This window comes from Alexandromys fortis, unplaced genomic scaffold (genome assembly GCF_014885135.2).
Source record: "Alexandromys fortis isolate MF-2015 unplaced genomic scaffold, M_Fortis_MF-2015_v1.1 scaffold_47, whole genome shotgun sequence".
Classification (NCBI taxonomy): Eukaryota; Metazoa; Chordata; class Mammalia; order Rodentia; family Cricetidae; genus Alexandromys; species Alexandromys fortis.
The window spans coordinates 5,152,356-5,172,507 of NW_026067957.1; the positions used below are offsets into that span (position 1 = coordinate 5,152,356).

At 51.8% G+C, this 20,152-nt stretch overlaps 1 protein-coding gene across 1 annotated transcript; it reads left to right on the forward strand.

Annotated features, from left to right (window-relative positions):
• The first annotated feature begins 302 nt into the window (after window positions 1-302).
• Window positions 303-5,594, forward strand: Zdhhc22 (zinc finger DHHC-type palmitoyltransferase 22). The gene is made up of 2 exons (XM_050152374.1): window positions 303-828; window positions 5,329-5,594. Exons 1-2 carry the CDS (start codon window positions 303-305, stop codon window positions 5,592-5,594), a joined length of 792 nt encoding a protein of 263 aa, XP_050008331.1.
• The last annotated feature ends 14,558 nt before the right edge of the window (window positions 5,595-20,152 follow it).

Genomic DNA, 20,152 nt, shown 5'->3' on the forward strand with positions numbered 1-20,152 from the left:
CGCAATCCCTCCAGACTGCCACCAGGCCCTTTCCCTCCTCTGCCTGGCCTCCATGACGCCAAAGCAACAGGAACTCATCTGAAGTAGGTCTGGCTAGAGGCAGGCAGTTGTGGTCTCTGGGTCTCTAACCGGCTTGGTCCCAAATTAGGGAAACCAGAAAGGGTGGGTCCGAGGGGCAGAGTTTGGGAGATTTGTGTACAGCTCTCCAGTCCTTCGAGCAAGGAGAAGAGCATCAGGTGACCCTGGACAACACTGTAAGGTTTCCTCTCTCCTGGCACCCCATAGGAATGTAACCGAGGAGGATGCTGGCCCTGCGGCTGCTCAACGTGGTGGCCCCCGCCTACTTCCTTTGCATTTCCCTGGTGACCTTCGTCCTGCAGATCTTCCTCTTCCTTCCCAGCATGCGTGAGGACCCCACAGCCACCCCGCTGTTCTCGCCCGCAGTGCTTCACGGGGCGCTCTTCCTGTTCCTCTCAGCCAATGCCCTGGGCAATTACGTCCTGGTCATCCAGAATTCCCCAGACGACCTGGGCACCTGCCAGGGAACCTCATCCCAGAGACCTCAGTGCCCACCACCCAGCACCCACTTCTGCCGAGTGTGCTCCCGAGTCACGCTGAGGCACGACCATCACTGTTTCTTCACCGGCAACTGCATTGGCAGCAGGAACATGCGCAACTTCATCCTTTTCTGCCTCTACACGTCGCTGGCCTGTCTTTACTCCATGGTGGCCGGCGTGGCCTACATCTCAGCTGTCCTTTCCATCTCCTTCGCCCATCCCCTGGCCTTCCTCACGCTCCTGCCCACTTCAATCAGCCAGTTCTTCTCCGGTGAGTGGGCTTTGGCTGGTCTGGAAAACGAGGCCTCCTACCCCAACCCCGAGTTTTTCAAATAAAAGCACAGGATATTCAGCTCCAAGTGTCAGATAAACAGTCGTTTGGTATGATTATGGCCCAGCATTTCAGGAAGCATACTAAGAGAGCAGATTGTAACCTATCCGAGATTCAGATTAACTGGGCATGCTCTATTTCCTATGACCCTTCTCATGTTTCATACTATACGCTACTCATAAAAATTATGGCAACCAAGCTGTACACCTCTTAGGCCAGTCAACTTTCCTTCAGAGCTCATGCTAGGTGCCCCATTGGCCTGTACCCTCCCTTCCCCTCCCCCGTGTCCTGTTAACACATCCCTTCAGCAGTCAACCACGGTGAATCTAGACTTGACTTCAGCGTGTCCTCAGCGGTAGGCTTAACCTCCAACCTCCAGCCTCCCATCCCCTGAGTTGGGTCCCATCAGGCTCAGCAGTTGGCAGCTAGCTCAGAGCTACCTCATTGGCTGCAAGTCCGCACTCCAGAGATGCAGTCTGGAGAGGGATCTGAGCCTCTGACACCTGCTGGAGCCAGGCACATGCTGCTCCCACGGGTACCATGATGAGGACTGTGGTTTCAATAGAATAGTCCGTCTCAAAGAACATCCCATGATACCTGGCCCTGGGAGACTTTGTTCCTGGTGGCCATTCTATTTTTGCTTGGCCTTGGCATCTGTCCCTACTTCATTTCCTTCCACTCTTTTCTTGCTTTGACCTTTGATTCTCTACCATTAGTGGTGTGCACACAAAGATATGTGTCTGGTGTCCTTAGATCCATTTCTCAGATAAAGAGACTGAATCTTAGCTGGGACTAAATGACCTGCCTAGTGGCTTATTCCCTGGAGTAACATCTCTGGCTTTTATCCATGTGTTTAATCCAGTGTTCTTCCTCAATCCCCATAGTCCCAAACTCAGCGACTTGACCTTCGAGTGTCAAAGAAAAACACCTATTTCCACAGAGAACCTGACTGTCCTGATGCACCTGGACTGGACTGAACCAGACTGAAATAGACAGATTGGACTGGACATTTGAAAAGAAAAATTACCCTAGGGGAGCCCTCACTTCATTCTCTGTTGTATCTATAGCCCAGCTCTCTCCAGACATAGAACTATCATGCCATTTGGCAGTAGGAACACAGAGGCTCGGGGAGGACCAGCCATGGGAAATGTCTGGAGGGCTGGTGGTGAAGCTGGGCCCAGAACTTGGAGCTCTGGGGCCTTCTGGATCTTGGTGCTGGCATAGGAGGCTGCCAAGACCAAAATAAGCAGGATGGGGGAGGGCAGGTGGGTGGGCTGGGGGTGGAGTGTGAGAGCAGGCAGGTGGAGTGATGAGGAGAGCCAGAGAACCTGATTACACATCTTTTCCCAAGTCGTCTCGCCAGCCACACAAAAGGGTGGTTCCAGAAGGAGGACCTTGGAATGGTTTGATTTAAGTCTGGCGTGAGGCCCGTCCATATGTGCTAGGCTTGGGAAATATGGAAGAAAGGAAGCCTCTCGCCTTGATCTGATAGGAGAAAAGAGGGAGCCCATGCCCACCTCAGTGCCCAGGCATCTGCTCTGGCTTCAGAATGAGTCCCGCCACCCTCCACTATGTCCACTAGAAAAGGAATTCAAGACTTCTCATCACCAGATCCATCTCCTCTTCCTCCCTTACCGACCCTTCCCATTCTTCCCTGGCCCTCTCCACCTCCATACACCACCCTGTTCAGCTTCCTCCTTTGAGACTTTCCTTACCCATTCTGGTCCAAATGGTCCAGAGAAAACCCTCTTACCTCTCAGGAGAACAGGTGGGCAAGAGGGTGCACCAAGGCAGTTGTTTAATAGAAACCCCTGAGGTCAAGATCTGTCGTTAGTTCCTGAGATAGTTGTAAGTAGGGATCTGAAAGGCCCCCCCACCCTTATGTGGGGGGGTCTAAATATGGAACTTCAAAAAAATGCAGATGCCACTAAACTCCAGCGCCTCTGCTCATGCCAGAGAGAAGGTCAGCTGAGGACGTCTGATAAGGGTTCTTTCCTTTCAGCTTTGTGTCACCTGTGTGAGCTTTGTTCTTATCTAGAGAATGGAGGTGACACCATTTGGCATGTACCATGGCATTTGGATTAGTATCCATTGGTAGATGCCCCTAGAAGACCCAGTAGGAGAAAAAGGTGGCTAGACCTTGTTGAGTACCTATTTTGAGTCCCATTGGATGTGTCTCATTGCTTCCAATACTTAGCGCAAGTCTGGGAGACAGCTTTTTGTCTTTTTCTAAGGCTAGGGAGCCAAAGGCTCCACCAGGTTAAGTTGTTTCTGAGCCGTGCAGCTTTGGATTCTGGGTTTGTTCTTTTCTGCTCTGCCACCCTGCCTGTCTAGTCTTGCTTCCTTGCTGAATTGGCCTCTTTGGGAGGAGGGGTACAGCCTGTACCCAAATCTATTATGGAATATGCTGGGGGATGGTTCAGCAGAAGTGTTAGAGATGGGTGTGGGGGGAGGGCAAGGACAAAGGAAAGTAGATGATGCAATCTTTCAGATCCCTTAAGGAAGTTTTGTGAGTTTTCTGAAAGAGGAACTATTATGACATAGTTTAGAGGTGCTGAAGCAGCCAGGCCAGGTAACTTCAAACACTTTGAAAGAAAGAAAGCAGGTCCCCAGAATAGCCTTTTGTAGATGCTGCATGGGGCCAGCAAAAGGCCGAAAAGTCTTTGCCTCATGCCTTGATTTAGAAACCTGTGGGAAATGGTTTCCATCTGCCTGGCTGGTTCCTGGGGCCCAGCTGCAAGGCAGACCTGAGCTTGATGGTTCTGAGGCACTTACATCCTGACTGGAGGGCTAGCTTGCACATCAGTTTCCCTTGAGCTGGAAGGGCACCATGTCCCCGGGAGTCTCTGTCCTGCACAGGGCTGCCCGAGCTAATTTGTACTGACAAGAAAAAAGTGGGTTACAGGATGGCCCAGCCCATTTGAGTCTGTCTCTTTGATATACCCCCAACAACGGTGGAGGGGCTTCTCTAGATGCCAAATGGAGCAAGATTTCTGTCTCTGGGCTTCTGGTCCTATTTGTTTCTAACTTTGCAAAGAATATCCTGCTACCCAAGCTCCTAGGGTCGAGGAAGAGGCTTCATATGAGCAAGCTAGCAAATCGATTCATCTGGGCTGCAGAATCCAGCATGGATCAGACTAACAGCTATTGAAGCCTACTTCTCAGGAGTCCAGAAACTGGAGCCTGGGAAGAAATAGGCTGGGGCAAAGAGGTGCTGGGGAAGGGAAGACCATGGAGATGTATGGATTATAAAGTGATATCCCTGAAGCAAGCACCCAAGCCTCACTGGAGGAAGTGGTGGTGGGGTTGCCCAGCTGAGAGACAAAGGCCTTTGAGTTTTACTCAGTCCACTGCTCTTGCCTGGAAGGCATGTCAAGGTAAATGCATTTACTACAGCTAACAAAGTTGCAGCCCAGACAGGACTCCAAACCCTGGCAAGGTGGGGGAAGGCTGGAGGGTCTGATTCTCCTCCTCTGAGCCCTGATACTCAGCATTGGGTGTAAGCCACACGCGGGCAACTCCAAATCCCTGCATCCCTAGAAACCTAATCATAGCCATTTTGCAGATGAGCAACCTGCCACTCAGAGAGGTTAAGAATCCTACACAATTTCACACAGTTGGGAGATTCAAACCCCAGCACAGACCAATCCTCCCAACTCAGACTCCGAGGGCACATGCGATCTCTTACTAGTAGACTTTTAAAAACAGTCTCAGGAAAATGCTGGGTTTGGACGGTGTAGGGCGGGTGCTGTCCCACTGTCAGGGTGCTGAACTGAGAGCCTTTGCCTGCAGACGTGACTGTCAGGGCAGCTTTGACTGAGTGTTGCAGTGACTCCTTTTGTTCACGTTAATGACTAACTTGTTCTCTAAGTCGGCTCTGTGTGCTGCCCTTGAAGCTGAGCTCGTGACATGAGCTCGTGACGTGGTCCTGTTCTCCATCATGCTCTCACTTTCTCAGATCCTCCCAGACAGTGCTCCCAGCCTCATCGGGAGAACTGACTGTGTAGTCTAGACAGCTGCCCAGGTGCCAGCTCCCTCTTTAAGGTCCTAAGTTCGCTCCTCTTTCCTCGTGTGAACCCCCACCCCCACCCCGCTTCCAATCCAGAAAGTGAATTGGGGGAGCATTTCTGCCTCTAGAGAAATGTGCGGCCTAGACTGGACCAGAAATACTGAGGGCCCTTTTCGCTGAGCTCACCTAGCTTGTTCTCCATCTCCCTAGGCCCCGAGTTCTTCTCTTCTCCTCAGGAGCCATTAAGGAAAACTTGGGGCAAGGAACTCAGCCACCGTCTCCCGGGCTGCAGAGCTGAGATTGCTACAAATCTCAACTTCCAGCTCGTGAACCTTTCTCCTCGCCTCGCAGCGGAGCGCTCCAGCGCGGAGGTCTGGGTACGTGGCCTGGGTGTAAAGCGGTCTGGTGTCTCCCTCCCCTCCCCCCTGCAGGAGCTGTCCTCGGTTCTGACATGTTCGTCATCCTCATGCTTTACCTCTGGTTCGCTGTCGGCCTGGCCTGTGCTGGCTTCTGCTGCCACCAGCTGCTGCTGATCCTCCGGGGGCAGACCCGCTACCAGGTTCGAAAGGGGGTGGCAGTGAGAGCCCGGCCCTGGCGCAAGAACTTACAGGAGGTCTTCGGAAAGAGGTGGCTGCTGGGCTTGCTGGTCCCCATGTTCAATGTCGGGACTGAAAGCTCCAAGCAGCAGGACAAATAGCTGGCAAGTACGCTTGCCGTTTCTCCATCTCAGTTCCTTCTGAACGTAAGACCACAGCACCCCTGTCTCCACCTGTGACACACCGCACCCTCCGCTAGGAAGGGCCTCATATCCACCCCAGACATTCAACACTCAGAGGATTTATAAAAAAGGTGCATTCTGACATGGAGGGGAAATGACCACCTGAGCATCACTTAGGCTACTCACGACCCAGCCAGGGGGATAGCTGCTAATCTGTGAGGGTGTTTCTGTTTCAAGTTATCTTCTGGGAAGCCCTTCCCCCACCCCCTGTCTGGCCCATCCGCTGTTATGTCTCAGGTGTCACCACTTCTGTTAAAGGCCTTCTCCACATCTTGATAGTGGAGACTCCATTCTTGCTGCTGGTAGGAGACTCCCCAGGCCCTGGAGGCTGGCAAATGGTACAGTTAGCGCTCATGAATAGCAGTCCAGTAAGCTTTGCCAACTGCTAGTGGAAATGGGAAGGGGTGTGGATGCACACCCATCCTCTAGAAGGGATAGCCAGCAGAATGTGCACTGGCTGCTCAGCCTACGTATAAGGCCTTTCCCCTAGATATAGCAGCCAATAGCCTGGAATTTTTTAATGCTGTGCCCTGCCCGGCCTCCTCCAGCTGGCCACTCTAGCCCAGCCCAGGAGTTAACTGGATACTTCTTTTCCCTGGAATTCCTCTGGCATTTGAGCTCCAGCCTCTAGATTTTTGCTAGATATTGGGAAGGGAAGAAGGGAATGCGAAAAGGGAGTTACCCATAAGTAACAAGGGAAACATTTCTATATAGCCTTATATAACCATATATAAGTGTGTGTGTGTGCGCGCGCGCACGTGTGTGTGTGTGTGTGTGTGTGTGTGTGTGTGTGTAAGAGGGGGTAAGGGTGAGGAGTGTTGTTATGAACACAGAGGTAGAGTGAGTATTGGAGGGGGAGGATGGAGGGGTAAATGGGTTGACTGTCTTGCAACCAAAGCCATCTACCTTAGGAGGTATTTTAACGGGATCTAGGCAGCTCTCTGCCAGGAGTGCTATGAAAGAGATTTTTGTTCTTGTTCTACATGAGTTTAGAGATTCCTTTGCATTCCTGACTCTGTTTGTCCTCTTCGCCACTGCTGGGCCCAAGGGCGAGCTCTTTAGAGACACCTGGGAGTCACCGACTTTCGTGAGGTGGGGGCGGGGTGTGGTGAGCATGGAAAAAGCCTAAAAATCAGACCACAGATTTTTCTGCTCCCAGCCCAGCCATTCTGGAGACTTTCCTGATGTTCGCAGTGGCTTAGAGTGGATACGCTGGAGGACAGGGAGCTGTAACTGTGTTAGGGCCAGGCTGGGGCAGTTGTAGGGAGAAAGAAGCCTGAAAATCATGCTCGGCCCTGAGGGGTTAGTGGGAATGACAGAGTATGGGGGTACAATTGCCAGTCCATTCTTTCCAGTCTGACTAGCTCTAGATGGGGGTGCTGACTTGAATTCTGAAACCCAGAGGACCAGACAGACCCCTGGACATATGAAGGAGTGGGAGCCACAGAAAAACCCTCTCCGGCCTTGGTCTCGAGGCCAATTCAACATCCATAAAGGTGTTGAGGCAGAAGTGTCCAATGAATGGCCCCAGTGACCCCAACCATCGCTCCATAAGACCCTGAATTCTTGAGCAGAGCTTGGGAGGATTTTATGCAGGCCCTACTTTGGCGCCCTCCAGAGGGCTAATGGAGTAATGTCGCTCCTTCTCGCTCACTCCCTCCAGCATTTATCCTTTGGAGTCTCCCATGGGTTCATCCTGCCTGAAGTTATCAAGCACCAACAGCAGGCTGAGTCTCGGTCACTAGCAATCCAGATTCCCCCCATCAAGGGCAGTTCATCCCTACAATTCCACTCTGCTACCTTGGCAGTTGTTGAAGTCAGCCCCTTGGAGGGAAAATCGGGGCTGAAGGAGAGTCCAGGCTTCCTCCCACTAAAGCTGATTGCATGCACAATTCTGGCCACCCGTTAGCAGAATGAGGAAACAAGGGATGGGAGAGGTCTGGACGGCTCAGGACTCGGAGCGCTCTTGACCCTAGAGGTCAAACTTGAAGGCCAGTTCTGCATTGTCCAGGCTCAGATCATGAAGTCTGACATCCCAGGATGGAAAGAGGAGAACTTCAGGAGGCCAGCTCCTAAACACTGACCCATGAGGGGTGGCTGAGGGGAATTTGCCAGGTATGGTATGCGAGCAGAATTTGTGTACATGGCCCCCTGTTTTTAATGAAGAATATCAATAAAATTTGTGGTTTTCAACTGTATTTGATTAGACCGTCTGGTTGGTGGCAGGGTTGCAGAATGACATGTGCTGATGCTGATTTACAATGATTAAGGATACTTATGGGACTGGGAGAGATGGCTCAGGGGTTAAGAGCACTGGTTGCTCTTCTAGAGGACCCGGGTTCAATTCCCAGCACCCACACAGCAGCTCATAGCTGTCTGTAACTCCAGGTACAAGGGATCTGACATCTTCACACCAATGCACATAGGATAAAATTTTTAAAAAAATATTTCTGTTCAAGTGAGTAAGTAACTATAGTAAGTTTCCCTGAGCAATGCTGGTACCCCTGTTTCTCCTTAGAGACCCCAGATTCCCTGAACAATCTGGCACTAATCCAGGACTCAGCTTCCCCTCCTCTACACACCCAAGTCTATTGCGACCATCCTGTGTGGCAGTAGTGTGACTCTCAACCTTGGCGGCTGGTAAGTCTACGGCACTGGGGTCTGTGAACCACAAGAGATCATGGATGGAAGATGCCATCTGAGAATTTTCCTCTCCCTTTTCCTTGGTACAGTGGGGTGGGCAGGGAAGAGGATGGAGGCCATCTGCTTCTTCATCTCAGCTAGCAGGCTAGCTTGAGGACAAGCCAGGGCCTCCTGATCTCTAGGGCTGCCAGAGATCAGCAGGAGGGTGCTGGGGTCTGCAGGGTGTGAGCCTCTGAAGCATCCTAAAGACACACAGACCTGGACCAATGGGCACAAAGGGCAAATGTTGACTCTGTGTGGCCCATCAAAGCCCAGACCAACACATAGTGAGCAGGCAAACCCTGACAGATCAGGCAGCCCGTTTCTAGCAAGTTCTAGAGATCATGATCTGTCATCCCATAGGCCAACACCACTCCTGCCGTTTTCAATGCTATACCCTTGATTCCTAGCTGGGATGAGGCTCAACAATTACTACTGAGTGCCTGCTTCCCAACAGTTATTTCCCAGATGTGCCCAGTGCCATGCTCTGCGCACTGCAGGCTCAGGAAACACTGGTGCTGTGGAGTTTTTGCTCCGGAAGAGGCCCCTTTCTGGGAGTGCTCAGAAAGGTAGAGAGTGTGTGTCCAGCTGTCAGGAGGGGGTAGGGTTTCCAATTGCAGACCTGGGTAGAAGGGTAAGATTTGCACAGGTGGTAGGCACACTGGGACAGGGAGGTCAGGATGCTGAGGATGGGGGCCGCAGGAGCACTTACCTTTATCCCTGGCCTATCAGCAGCTGATAATGTCATAGAGACTAACCACTCTGCCATGTTGGTGAGAGAAGGAATTTGGGGGGACATCTACATATCACACTGTGCAGCATAACCGTGACCCCCAAAGCTGGGTAAAGGCTATACGTATTTTAGGAAGAACTCATAGGTACTCTGACTTTACATTCTGTAGCAGAGGGAGGCACCTGCCCCCCCCCCCCGTGCCTAAGTATCCCCTTCCAGACAGTGTGTGTAGTCTGTTTTGACTCTTGTCTTGATCAAGCAAGGCATAAGCACTCACACACTTAGGTCCAAGAGCACACAAAACTATGGAAAGAGAGAAAACTTGTAGAACTTTGAACTTCTGACCCCTCTGATTCAACAAGGTGGCCCTTCGCTCCCAGGAGCTAAACTCCTTCCCTAGAACCTCCACGGTCCTCGTCATTGTCTGTGCCTTTGTCCTTTGTCCACCCCCAAGTGCCCTATTTGTGCCCTGTGTCCTCCAAGTGGTCCTGCTCTTCCTCCAGGTATACTCACAGGGATACTCAGAATGTGTCCTCCATGTGGGTAAAAAGGAGGAATAGGGACTGAGGAGCTGGCTCAGTGATTAAAAACACAAACCACTCTTCCAGAGGACCTGAGTTCAAGTCCCAGCACCCATATCAGGTGGCTCACAACCACCTGTAACTCCAACTCATTAGGATCCTAATACCTCTAGCCTCTTGGGGAACCTCCACTCATGAGCACAGATACACAGCGGCACACCCACACACATACACCGACTCACTCACACAATTAAAAGGGATATTTATTTATTTATTTATTTATTTATTTAAAGAAAGGAAGGTTGTGCTGGGACTAAGGAGCCAACTGCATTAGGGAGGAGGCAGAGCCTAGATGTCCTCTGTGGCCTCGTGAGCCTGCTGTGTGGGGCAGGAGGTGCCTGGAAAGAGCTCCTCTCCGCCCACCCTCCACGCTCTCATTGTACAGCGCTGGCCCAGCTACTCCACTCATTCCTCAGGCATTCACCGACTCTGACTCTGTGCCAGGCATGATGCCAAGAACCAGAAAAGCAAAGATGAATGAGACCTCAGGGAGCTCACGGGGAAGAAGACAAATTGCGCACGGTTGTGATTCAGCAGCAGGAGCAGGCTGATGGGAGGACAAGGCGCTACGGGAGCCCAGAGGACAGGACAGCACCCCCTCAGACGTGGGTGGGCTGGAAGACTTCCCAGAGGAGGCACTGTGTAGAGCAGGCAGGATCCATAGGCGCACGCCAGGCAGGCAAGCAGGGCTTGGGGCTGGGAATGGAGGAAGGATGTGCATAGACAGAGAGGCTCCTGAGATTTCTGGGAATTGCAAGTCAGAGTTTGAACACAATGAGGTGTGGGATGCGTCCATCAGCACAGTTAGGGATCCTGTCCTTGGGCCATGCTCCCCAAGAACCCTGCCTCATCTCTGATGGTTTTTATGCAGTCGAGCCCCAGCTCAGCTCAGTGTCTTGGGGTTGATGTCGGAATGGCCTCGATATTGGAGACCACTTCTGATGCAATCTGACCGATGCTGCTGATGGATTTGCCTGGGAACATAAATCATCTCTTGACTCGCTATGCCAGAAGAGGGGCTCGTGGGAACTCCTTACCACCCCTGCCTTCCTGAATAGCTTCAGCAAACAGTGGAAGGAAGCCTTCCTATGACAATGACTTACGGGAAGACCCTGAGTGTAGGGGCTGACCCTTCCTTGTATCCATCACCCTAACCCTGCCTGGCAAGGCAGTCCCTTGTTGCTTTCTATGCCCAATGGCCTGGTGGCCGCTCACAGTTCTTCCTTTAGTCCGGTTATCGTTAGCCTAGATATCTCCCACAGGGTGCATCTCGCTCCTCTACAGGACTTTGCCTCACCTAGACCAGACTAGTCTGGAACCATGGGCCTAAATTCCCATGACTCTCTGTTGCTGTGATTGCCTCCTCCTGTGGGTTTGTCTTCTGCCTGCACTACACACCCTCGGAGGCAAAAATGGAGAGGGTGGGGTCCTTGGCCTCAGCCCCATGCTGACATATTTTCAACAGGATTTATAGTGACTCTCATTGACGGGGCTCCCCCATCTGCCCGGCCCTCATCATTCACAAACTCCACCTTTATTAGCTCATTTATTCTCTAGAGCAACCCTGTGAAGAATCAGCTCACCATAGCCCTATTTTCCAAGTTTAAAAGGGGTGGAGGGGGGTCAGAGAAGTTACTAATTTGCCCAAAGCCTGACAGCTACTAAGTGGCCAGAGTTTAGCTTCATAGCTGCTTAGCCTCTGGTGTTTAGCCTTTCTCTCCAAGCACCAGCCTCTGCATTGTGGATTATTGTAAACATTCAGCAAATTCCCTGCTGAAAAGAACAAGGAGTCAAATTTTCCCTTGATAATTCTTGGGTTCATGCCTTTCATTCCTTCGTTGTATGCATGGAACAGCTAGAATGTATCAGGAATTAGCAGTACAGAAGCGTTAGGCTCAGCCTCTGCCTGGAAGGGTTGAAAGCCGGTGTGCCAGGCCTCCGCAAACTGGGGATAGACACCACTTTACAGCTTCCCAGGGTGAAGTCCCCGCTCCCCCAGGGAAAGGTATGAGTTCCTTCTGGCTCCATCCCTACAGAGACCAAACGCTGTCAAATCGCAGCTTCTGGAGATTCGGGTAGAGGAAGTATGGGTTCGGGGAGTGGGGTGGAAGTGGGGATCAGAGGGAGGAGAGAGAAGACCTCTCCTCCCGCTGAACCTAGGCCGACTGCTCACAAGCTAAATCCTCCAGACTGAGGCCAGAGGTGTGAAACTCTGAAGGAGGGGGTCCGGAGCTACCCCAAACCGGAACCCCGGCGAAGCAGGGAGGAGCTGGGCTCAGCACTACGGTGCCTTCAGGACAAAAGACAGTCACACGTGCGAACTCTTATGGCCCTCCCTGTCCCCGAATGCTCCCTCTCTGGCCTGCTTGCGACGCCTTAACCCTCACCGTTAGAATCTCCCCGCAAAATATTTTTAAATTCCAGGCGGCTTTTGCCTCTAAACCTTTTGAGATGAGATGCCTCCTTAGGTAGGAAGACAGCGGACAGGTGAGCCAACGGCTGGGGAAGGTTTGGACTGGCAGAGGAGGGTGGAATCCCAGGGGTGCACTGGGAAGGAGGCCCTCCCAGCAGGAGCCGTGGGAGGGACGCTGGCTGAGACGTCTCCAGAATCTGCAGCGGGAAGCAGGGCGGTGACACAGCTGGGCAGGGAGCAATGGCAGAATTGAACTGTGGCCTCAGCCAGTGAGTCCACTCCCTCCCACCCTGGTGATTCTGAGTCGCTGGGATGACCCCTAAAGAGACAAGCATTAGGATGCACTTTGCCAAAGACTGCTGCCCCGCACGCCTGTCTGTCTGGTCCCGAGAGACCAACCCCCAAAGGCCAAGCCTCGGGAAAGCTGAGTTCTAATCCTCTCTGTGAATGGATGGATGTACTGTGTGACCTGGGCCACCCTGCCCAGTCACAAACCTAGTATGTTCTGCTATAGACAGTGGGTGAAAGACGGGAATCGAACCTAAGAGGAGAAGCAGTGGAGGTGTGTATAGTTTGAGAGCTGGAAAGACAGACGATGAAATAACTTAAATTTGATTTTGATGGATAGGAGCTGCAGAGGTCGCACGAGCCAGCTGAAGCTGTTCTTGCGTTTAGTCCAAGACTGTAGAGATTGCTTACAGTGTCCAGGCACAACAGAGCCCGACGATGGAAGAGGGAGGCCAGCCCTGGGCCGCGAGGCCCGTCCACGGAGCCCGCCGAGGCTGAGAAATCTCTCGCCTGAGCCGCGTAATTAATCCACAACAGCAGGGGAGAGAGTGCGGCGGCTCTTAGAGAAAGGAGTTAATTAGCAACGCCTCCGGGAAAGACAATTAAATTACAGGAGACTACAGTACGCTTGGAGAACCCCGGAGCCCCCTTTGCAGATCGGTCAGACCACGCGTGGGGGTGGTGTTTCCATCAGTCGCGCAGGGCGGGTGGGTGCTGCAGTGCTCGAGACCGCCGGAAGGGGGCGCCGCCGCCCGCCGCGCCTGAAGCCGCGGCCTTCGGGGACCATCTGCTGAAGACCCACCCCCAGGGCTAGAGAGCTTGCGGCTGTTTACCTCGCCAAGCCACAAAGGACTTTATCCTGGAAAGGGCGTACTCTGAGGTCCAAATCCGTAGTACCTATAATGGGCCGACCTGAGACCTGACTCTGGTCCCCTAGCGCAGCCAGACTGTCCGGGAGGGCGGGGACCCAGCAGCTTGGTCTGCACGGCGGTTGTGGTTCCCCAGAACCCGCTCCTGGCCTGAGTCCTCGCTCTTCAGCCGGTAGCTTCACTGCCACCCGGTGGCTTTGATAAAAGAGAGACCTTTGGGTCTCTCACCTAGCCCCCAGGGAAGTCCACCCAATCATAACTGCAGCCCTGTTTATTAATTGTGCAGTGTGATTATTAATTAACCTTGTTCTGAAGAAGAAACCCGGGCTCAGAGAGGCTGAGGAAGTGGCCCAGAAACACAGTGAGTGGAGGTTGACCTCTGAGCCCTTCCCCAGCCTCTAGCCTGTTTTTAACCCAAACCTCTAGCGCACACCTCACGTAGGTGCTAATTAAAAGCGGACTCCAGGATGAACAGCAGTTTCGTTTCTTTGTTTGTTGAAGAAGAAGCGTAAGTATTGAGAGGAATGTGAGAATTACCCGAGATAGTATGTGTGTAAAATCCCCGGCGGAGTACTTGGACCAGCAAAAGGTGGTGTCCCTGACCCTTGACGGTTCTGGGGGTCCCTGCGGAATCCTATTTAAAACGCAGCAGGGCCGGCCACTCTGCATTTCTCACAAGCTGCTTCTTCTCTTGCTACCCTGAGGAGCGCTGGTCCCCATCTCCTGCTTGGTCTGCATATTCAGCACTGAGTTTCAGAGATTGCAGATGGGCGTGGGTCAGGAGGAGGTCCTCCCTCCCAGAGAGTCTGATAAAACTGGTCTGGGTGTGACCTGGCATGGATTTCTGCTCTGCAGCCAAGCCTAGAGCTCTCGGTGGGTGTATGTGAGGATGCAGGCGGGAGCAGAAGGGGTTTTATTACAGGTGTGAAGGACGGACAAACTGTGCCGGGGACTTGAAGGCTGAGTCACCAGAGAGGGAGAGGTGGGACCGGCTGTGAGATGAAGGGTCCTAGCTAAGGTGGGGCTGACAGCCAGGGTCCTGACCCTTCGGTGGCAATTGGCCCTGGTGGGGTGAGGCCTGGGATGGACTGGGAAGCCGCAGAGCGCCTTGCCGTTTGGCAGGTATTCTCCAGTATGTGCCCTAGGACGGGCTGTATTGGGGTGTCTGGGCGGCTGCCAGAGGCAGGGAGGGAGCTGACCGATTTGCTGACTAACTGACTGTAAGTACAGAGCAGATGCTGGTCTTGGACTGAGGCCAGTTTGGGCAGCCCAGCCCTCGGTTTCTTAATCTGCACAGTTCACCTGTAGAGATCACTCAGTGATTGCTGCTATCGAGTGCTCACCACAGGGGATCACACTGAACTCCTTTACTTTAAGGCCCAACAATCTTTTAATGTTGATAGGAGCGAGACTGCTAATGAGGAAGCGGGGCCCATTGGGGTTATGCAGCTAGCGAGGCTGCTACAGACTGACTGAGGCCTGCCACCACGTTCTCGCCCACCATCAGGCCTCCAATCAAGCTCTTTCCTTGACTGAAATGCTATTCCAATCAGTCATGGTGACACACAACTTGTAGCCCAACTCTCAAGAGGCTGAGGAAGGAGGGTTGGAGACAGCTCTAGGCCAGCATGGGCTATAGAGAGAAACCCTGTCTCAAAAATAATCAAATTAGGGCCACTGAATGGCCCTTCCTGTAAAGGCCCAAGGAGCCAAGTTTGAACTCCTGGACCCACCTGGTGGAAGAAGGGAAGCAACTCCTAAAAGTCATCCCCCAGCCTCCACACATTTGCTGTGACATGCAGGCACACACACATGCACATTAAAAAAAATGTTTTTTAAAAAATATCAAAATTAAGTTGGGTGCAGTATTACATGCCTTTAATCCCTTCACCCAGGAGTCAGAGGCAGGCAGATCTCTGTGAGTTTGAGGCCAGCCTGGTCTACAGAGTGAGTTCCAAGTCAGGCAGGACTATATAGTGAGACCCTGTCTCAAGAAAAATCAAAATTAAATAAATAAGACCAGGCCAGGTGGTGGTGGTGCACTCGGGCAGATCTCTGTAAGTTCAAGGCCAGCCTGGTCTATAAAGCGAGTTCCAGGACAGCCAGTGCTGTTAGAGAAACCTTGTCTCAAGCAAACAAATAAAACCAAATGCTATTCCCCAGGATCTTTCTGTGGGTGCTTCACCCTTTGTCTGAGCTCACATTTCCACCTGCTTTAGCTCTCCGAACCTTGCAGAACCCCTGCAGTTCTGGTCTGGATTGCCCTGGACTCCAGGCAGCACCTCCCGGCACCGTCTTCACCACAGGCTCCTAGCTCAGGTGTCAGGACTCCGAGGATGGGTGACGGTGCCTCCCAAGTGTTTGGTGTTGCTGGAGCAGGCAAGCCAGGATGTGTGGGCACCTTTGCTGGCAGCTGCTGAGGCCAGAAGGGGCTGCTTTTGGTAACGCAGGGGAGTAGAGAGTCACCTGAGAACTCTCCCAGGGCACAGGCTTGGTGTGAGGGTGGTGAACTCAGCAGCTTAGGGGTTGTGCCTGTTGCAGCGCTTGAACTGAGGACTCTGACCTGCATCACGGGTTATCAAGGTATCAATCTTTGAAATAAAAAAGGCAAACAGGAGGCATCAGTTCTCCGGGCTTCACACACCCGGCTGCGGTGTCTCGGGCCTGCTGAGAAGGAAACTGTCCAAGGTGTAATCGTCACTGGTGTCCTCCTGTTTAGTCTTTATCCTCCTTAGTTTTTATTACTCGACATAAGCAACTGTCACCTAGGAAGAGGAAACCTCAGCTGAAGAATTGTCTCCATCAGATCGGCTTGTGGTCATGTGAGAGACTAACGTAGGTGGGCACAGCCCACTGTGGGTGGCGCCACCCTAGGCAGGCGGGCCTGGGATGGGAAAGGTATTCCTCTCTGGTTTCTATTCCAGTTCCTTCTGGAGTTCCTGCCTGACTTTCCCGATGATGGATTAAGACCTGGAAGTGGAAGCCACATAAACCTACTCCTCACCTAACTTGCTTTTGGTCACGCTGTTTATTAACCCAACAGAAAGCAAACCAGAACAGCCATAATATGTCACATGGCTAGGGCAGAAACTGGACCACAAACCACATTGACAATTTTTGGACTCTGTTGCCCCGAAATAACAATGGCATTGCATTGTTCAGGGAAGGCTGGGAAATCATTAAAACCTTTAGACGTGAAAATGGCCAAGATTGGAGAATGCAGTGAGTGTGTGTGTGTGTGTGTGTGTGTGTGTGTGTGTGTGTGGTTTTATTTTGGGGTCTTTTGGGAGATGCGTTTGAGCCGATGTTGAGGCAGCATTAAATGTAGCCAGGCTGGCCTTGAACTCCTGGTTCTCTTGCCCCCACCTCCTAAGTACCAGGATCACAGGCATTGTGGCGCCACTCTTGGTACTAACTCAGAAATTTTCCCCTAGTCAAGCTTTCCCTGGGCCAGATGGGCTTCCCAGTAGGGAACACTTTATTTCCAGTACTTGAGCTCAAACCCAGGGCCTTTCTAACGCTAGGCAAGTACTCTGCCACTAAACTGTATCTCCAGTCCTGGAGAATACAAATCTTTGAGGGGGCAAATGAGCAACTGAAGGCTGAGGACCGTATCTAAGGATATTTAAGGTTCCTCAAAGGGAAATCTCCTTGGGGCTGACCCGTACTGTCCGGTGCTGCTCTCCCGGCTCTGTGTGACCCAGACCTCTTTCCTTTCTACCGAAAACAACAGCAACAGTGAAAGGAAGTGCGGCCGAGTCAGGTCACACTCATCCTAACCCTCCCATAGAGGACAGGTCAAGGAGCCCATCCCAGCTATGAGCAGAAACGGCACCATCACTGTGATCCGACCTGACTAGGCTAATCAGCAGTGTTAGTAACGTGGGCTTCATGGAACAGCTGAAGCCTGGAAAATGCAGTATGAAAGAGTCACCAACCAGGACAAGGTTGGAGTGCTTCTTTCTGCCTACACTGTGGTTTGATGAGCATCTGTTAGAGAAGCCTTGAAAGAGGCTTCCTCCTAGGGTTAGCTTGACCTAGCTGCCTGCCACTGGGCAGGGGACAACCGTTCAGGCCACGCCTCTGCTGTGATTTCAGGTTGAGTACCCATGGCTGTTGGCTGCTTGCCGTGCCTGCTGACCTTCCAGTTTGCTTAGGTGGATGTCTGTGTACATTCCCTCAAGACAGAGAGGCCCAAAGCCTGCTTAAAACCAGAGGGCAGCAGAATGAAACGCTCACAGGAGGCCCCAAAGCCTGAAAGCCAGGCTACCCCGAATGACAAAGATGTCCTGAGACTGGTGTGTGTTAGTGTATGCCTTCTTCCCATTTCTCTTCTTCCCCCTAACACTGAAGTAAACGAGCCCAGGGGATCTTACCCCAGGGGCTGAAGAGATAGGTCAGAGCGCTTGCTCTACAAACATGAGAAGGGAGTTTGAATTCGAAGCACTGTAACCCTAGCACTGGGGAAGGGGACACAGGGAGATCTTGTGATTCTTGTTCTGGGAGAGAGCTTGTACTAAGACAAGGTTGAGAGCAATAGAGGAAGACTTCCAGTGTCTTCCTGCTCCAGCTTCTTGTGCAACCAGGGCATGTGCACACACACACACACACACACACACACACACACACACACACGTGCGCATGCACACACACGCTACCCTTGAGTGCTGGTTAGAGGCTCTTAGGCTGACAGCAGACACAGGAAGAGGCTTTGTTCCATTATTCCTTTATCAGATTAAAGCCCAGATTTGTCAAAGACATCCCTTCCCAAGGAGTCAATATTCTAGAAAGGGAGGCTAAGGGACATCACATGTTGTCAGAAGCTATATTCTTCTTAAATATTATCACCCCTGGACACGTCTGCATTTTCCCTCTCCCCCACGCCCTGTGCCTAGATAGGTTACCTACTGAGCCAGCACTTTCCTGAGATTCCCCATTCACAAATGCAAAGTTCTTTCTCCTCACAGGATGCTCTCAATTCATTGCAAAGAACCCTCAGGGGCCAATGGGAAGCTCTCCTTTGGCCCCTCCAGGGTCAATGTATTCATTCTAGAAGCAATGGAGGTGGCCACTTTAACATAGCCTCTGTGAAGACATGGTTTCCATCAGGTCTGCGCAGATCTCACTTTCCAGGGTTTCTGATCTTTCACTATTACACCAAATGAAGGGTGCCAGGCCCTCATGGGCTGACCCAGTGGGCAAAGCTTCTGGACTCCTCCCAGAGAACAGAGGCCACAGCTCCTCTGTTACAAGGGCCTTTATCAGGATAGAGTGTTCTTCCAAGGCCACTGCAGTTTTTAAGATAAAAACTCGATAGGAAAATTAAAAGCATCTATTTTTACCCCGAGACTCTCAAGCCACTCCTGAAAACCTTGCAGAGAACACAAGCATTCATCCTGACCAAGGTCCTCAGAAGAGCCAGCCTCAGAAATCCCACTCTCGGTGTTTTTTTTAAAGCCCCCCTCGTTTCCTGCCAGCTTCCGCCCACTCGCTGTGTTCACTCGGTATGCCACGGGCTTTTCTCTTTCTTGCTCATCTCCAGCTGCTGAAGTTTTCGGCAGGAATCATGCAGACTTTTTTCAAGCAATTCTCTAATGTCTTGCATAACCAACCCTCAGAAATACAGGGAAGCCACGTGTTCTAAGAATGAGGAAGGATTCTTAGAGGAGAAGTCAAAGCTGTCACGTGTGGACCCACAGAACGTGTCCTTCCAGGAAGCCGGGCACAGTCGCCATCCTGGGGTACCATTTGCTCTCTTGGGATTAACTCTAACTATACATTTTGGCAGTGGAGTCTTAATTACCCCCAAGCAAGTGACAGCCTTTCTGAGGCTGAATTCCATCACAGGGTTTACAGACATGCCTTGCTCTGCGATTTTAAGGCTTAAGATTTATTCTTTCATGCTGTGATCTTGGGGTGTCTCATCCTGTTCTCTACTACAGTGCCAGAGACAAAGGCTACCAGGGCCAGGACACACAGGACACACGGGACACACAAGACACACAGGACACATCACACGGGACACACAAGACACACGGGACACACAGGCTCTTCTTTCCCTGCTATTCTGACTGGGCGGCGCCATGGAGGATCAGACAAAAGGTGACCCCCGAAGGCAGGGATGGGAATACAGACCTCACAGGGCACCAGAGCATCTGTGTAGCCCTGACGACACAGTGACAGTGTCCACTCAGCTCCTGACAACGCATGGAGAAACATCCTGCTTGGGGGGAGAGAAGACAAAAAGGAAGTGAAAAGCCAACCGACACGCTCTAAAAAGACTTTTTTCAAGTGACATCTTTCATCCCTTAAGAAAGGGCCATTTTCAGGTAACTGACCAACAGAAAACAGAATGGGATTTGATCCTCAAATTTTCAGCTAATAAGAATTTGTTTGAGAGCCGGGCGGTGGTGGCGCACGCCTCTAATCCCAGCACTCGGGAGGCAGAGGCAGGTGGATCTCTGTGAGTTTGAGGCCAGCCTGGTCTACAAGATCTAGTTCCAGGACAGGAACCAAAAAAGCTACAGAGAAACCCTGTCTCGAAAATCCAAAAAAAAAAAAAAAGAATTTGTTTGAGGCTGGGAAAACGGCTCTGTGAGGAAGAGTGCTTGATGCCCAAGCACGAGGACCCGAGTTCAGATCCCCAGCACCCATGTAAAAGCTATGTATGGTCACATGCACCTGTATCTCCAGCAGCAAGGGGTGTCAAACACTGGATTACTGGTATTTGCTGGCCACCAGTCTAACTAAAAACCATGGAGCTCCAGATCCAATGAGTGACCCTGTCTCAAGGGAATAAGGCAGAGTATGGCAGAGGACACCTGAGCACACACCTGCATCCATGTGCACATGCATACATACATATATATATATATACCACATACATACAAATAAGTCCTTTTCTGAAGGAC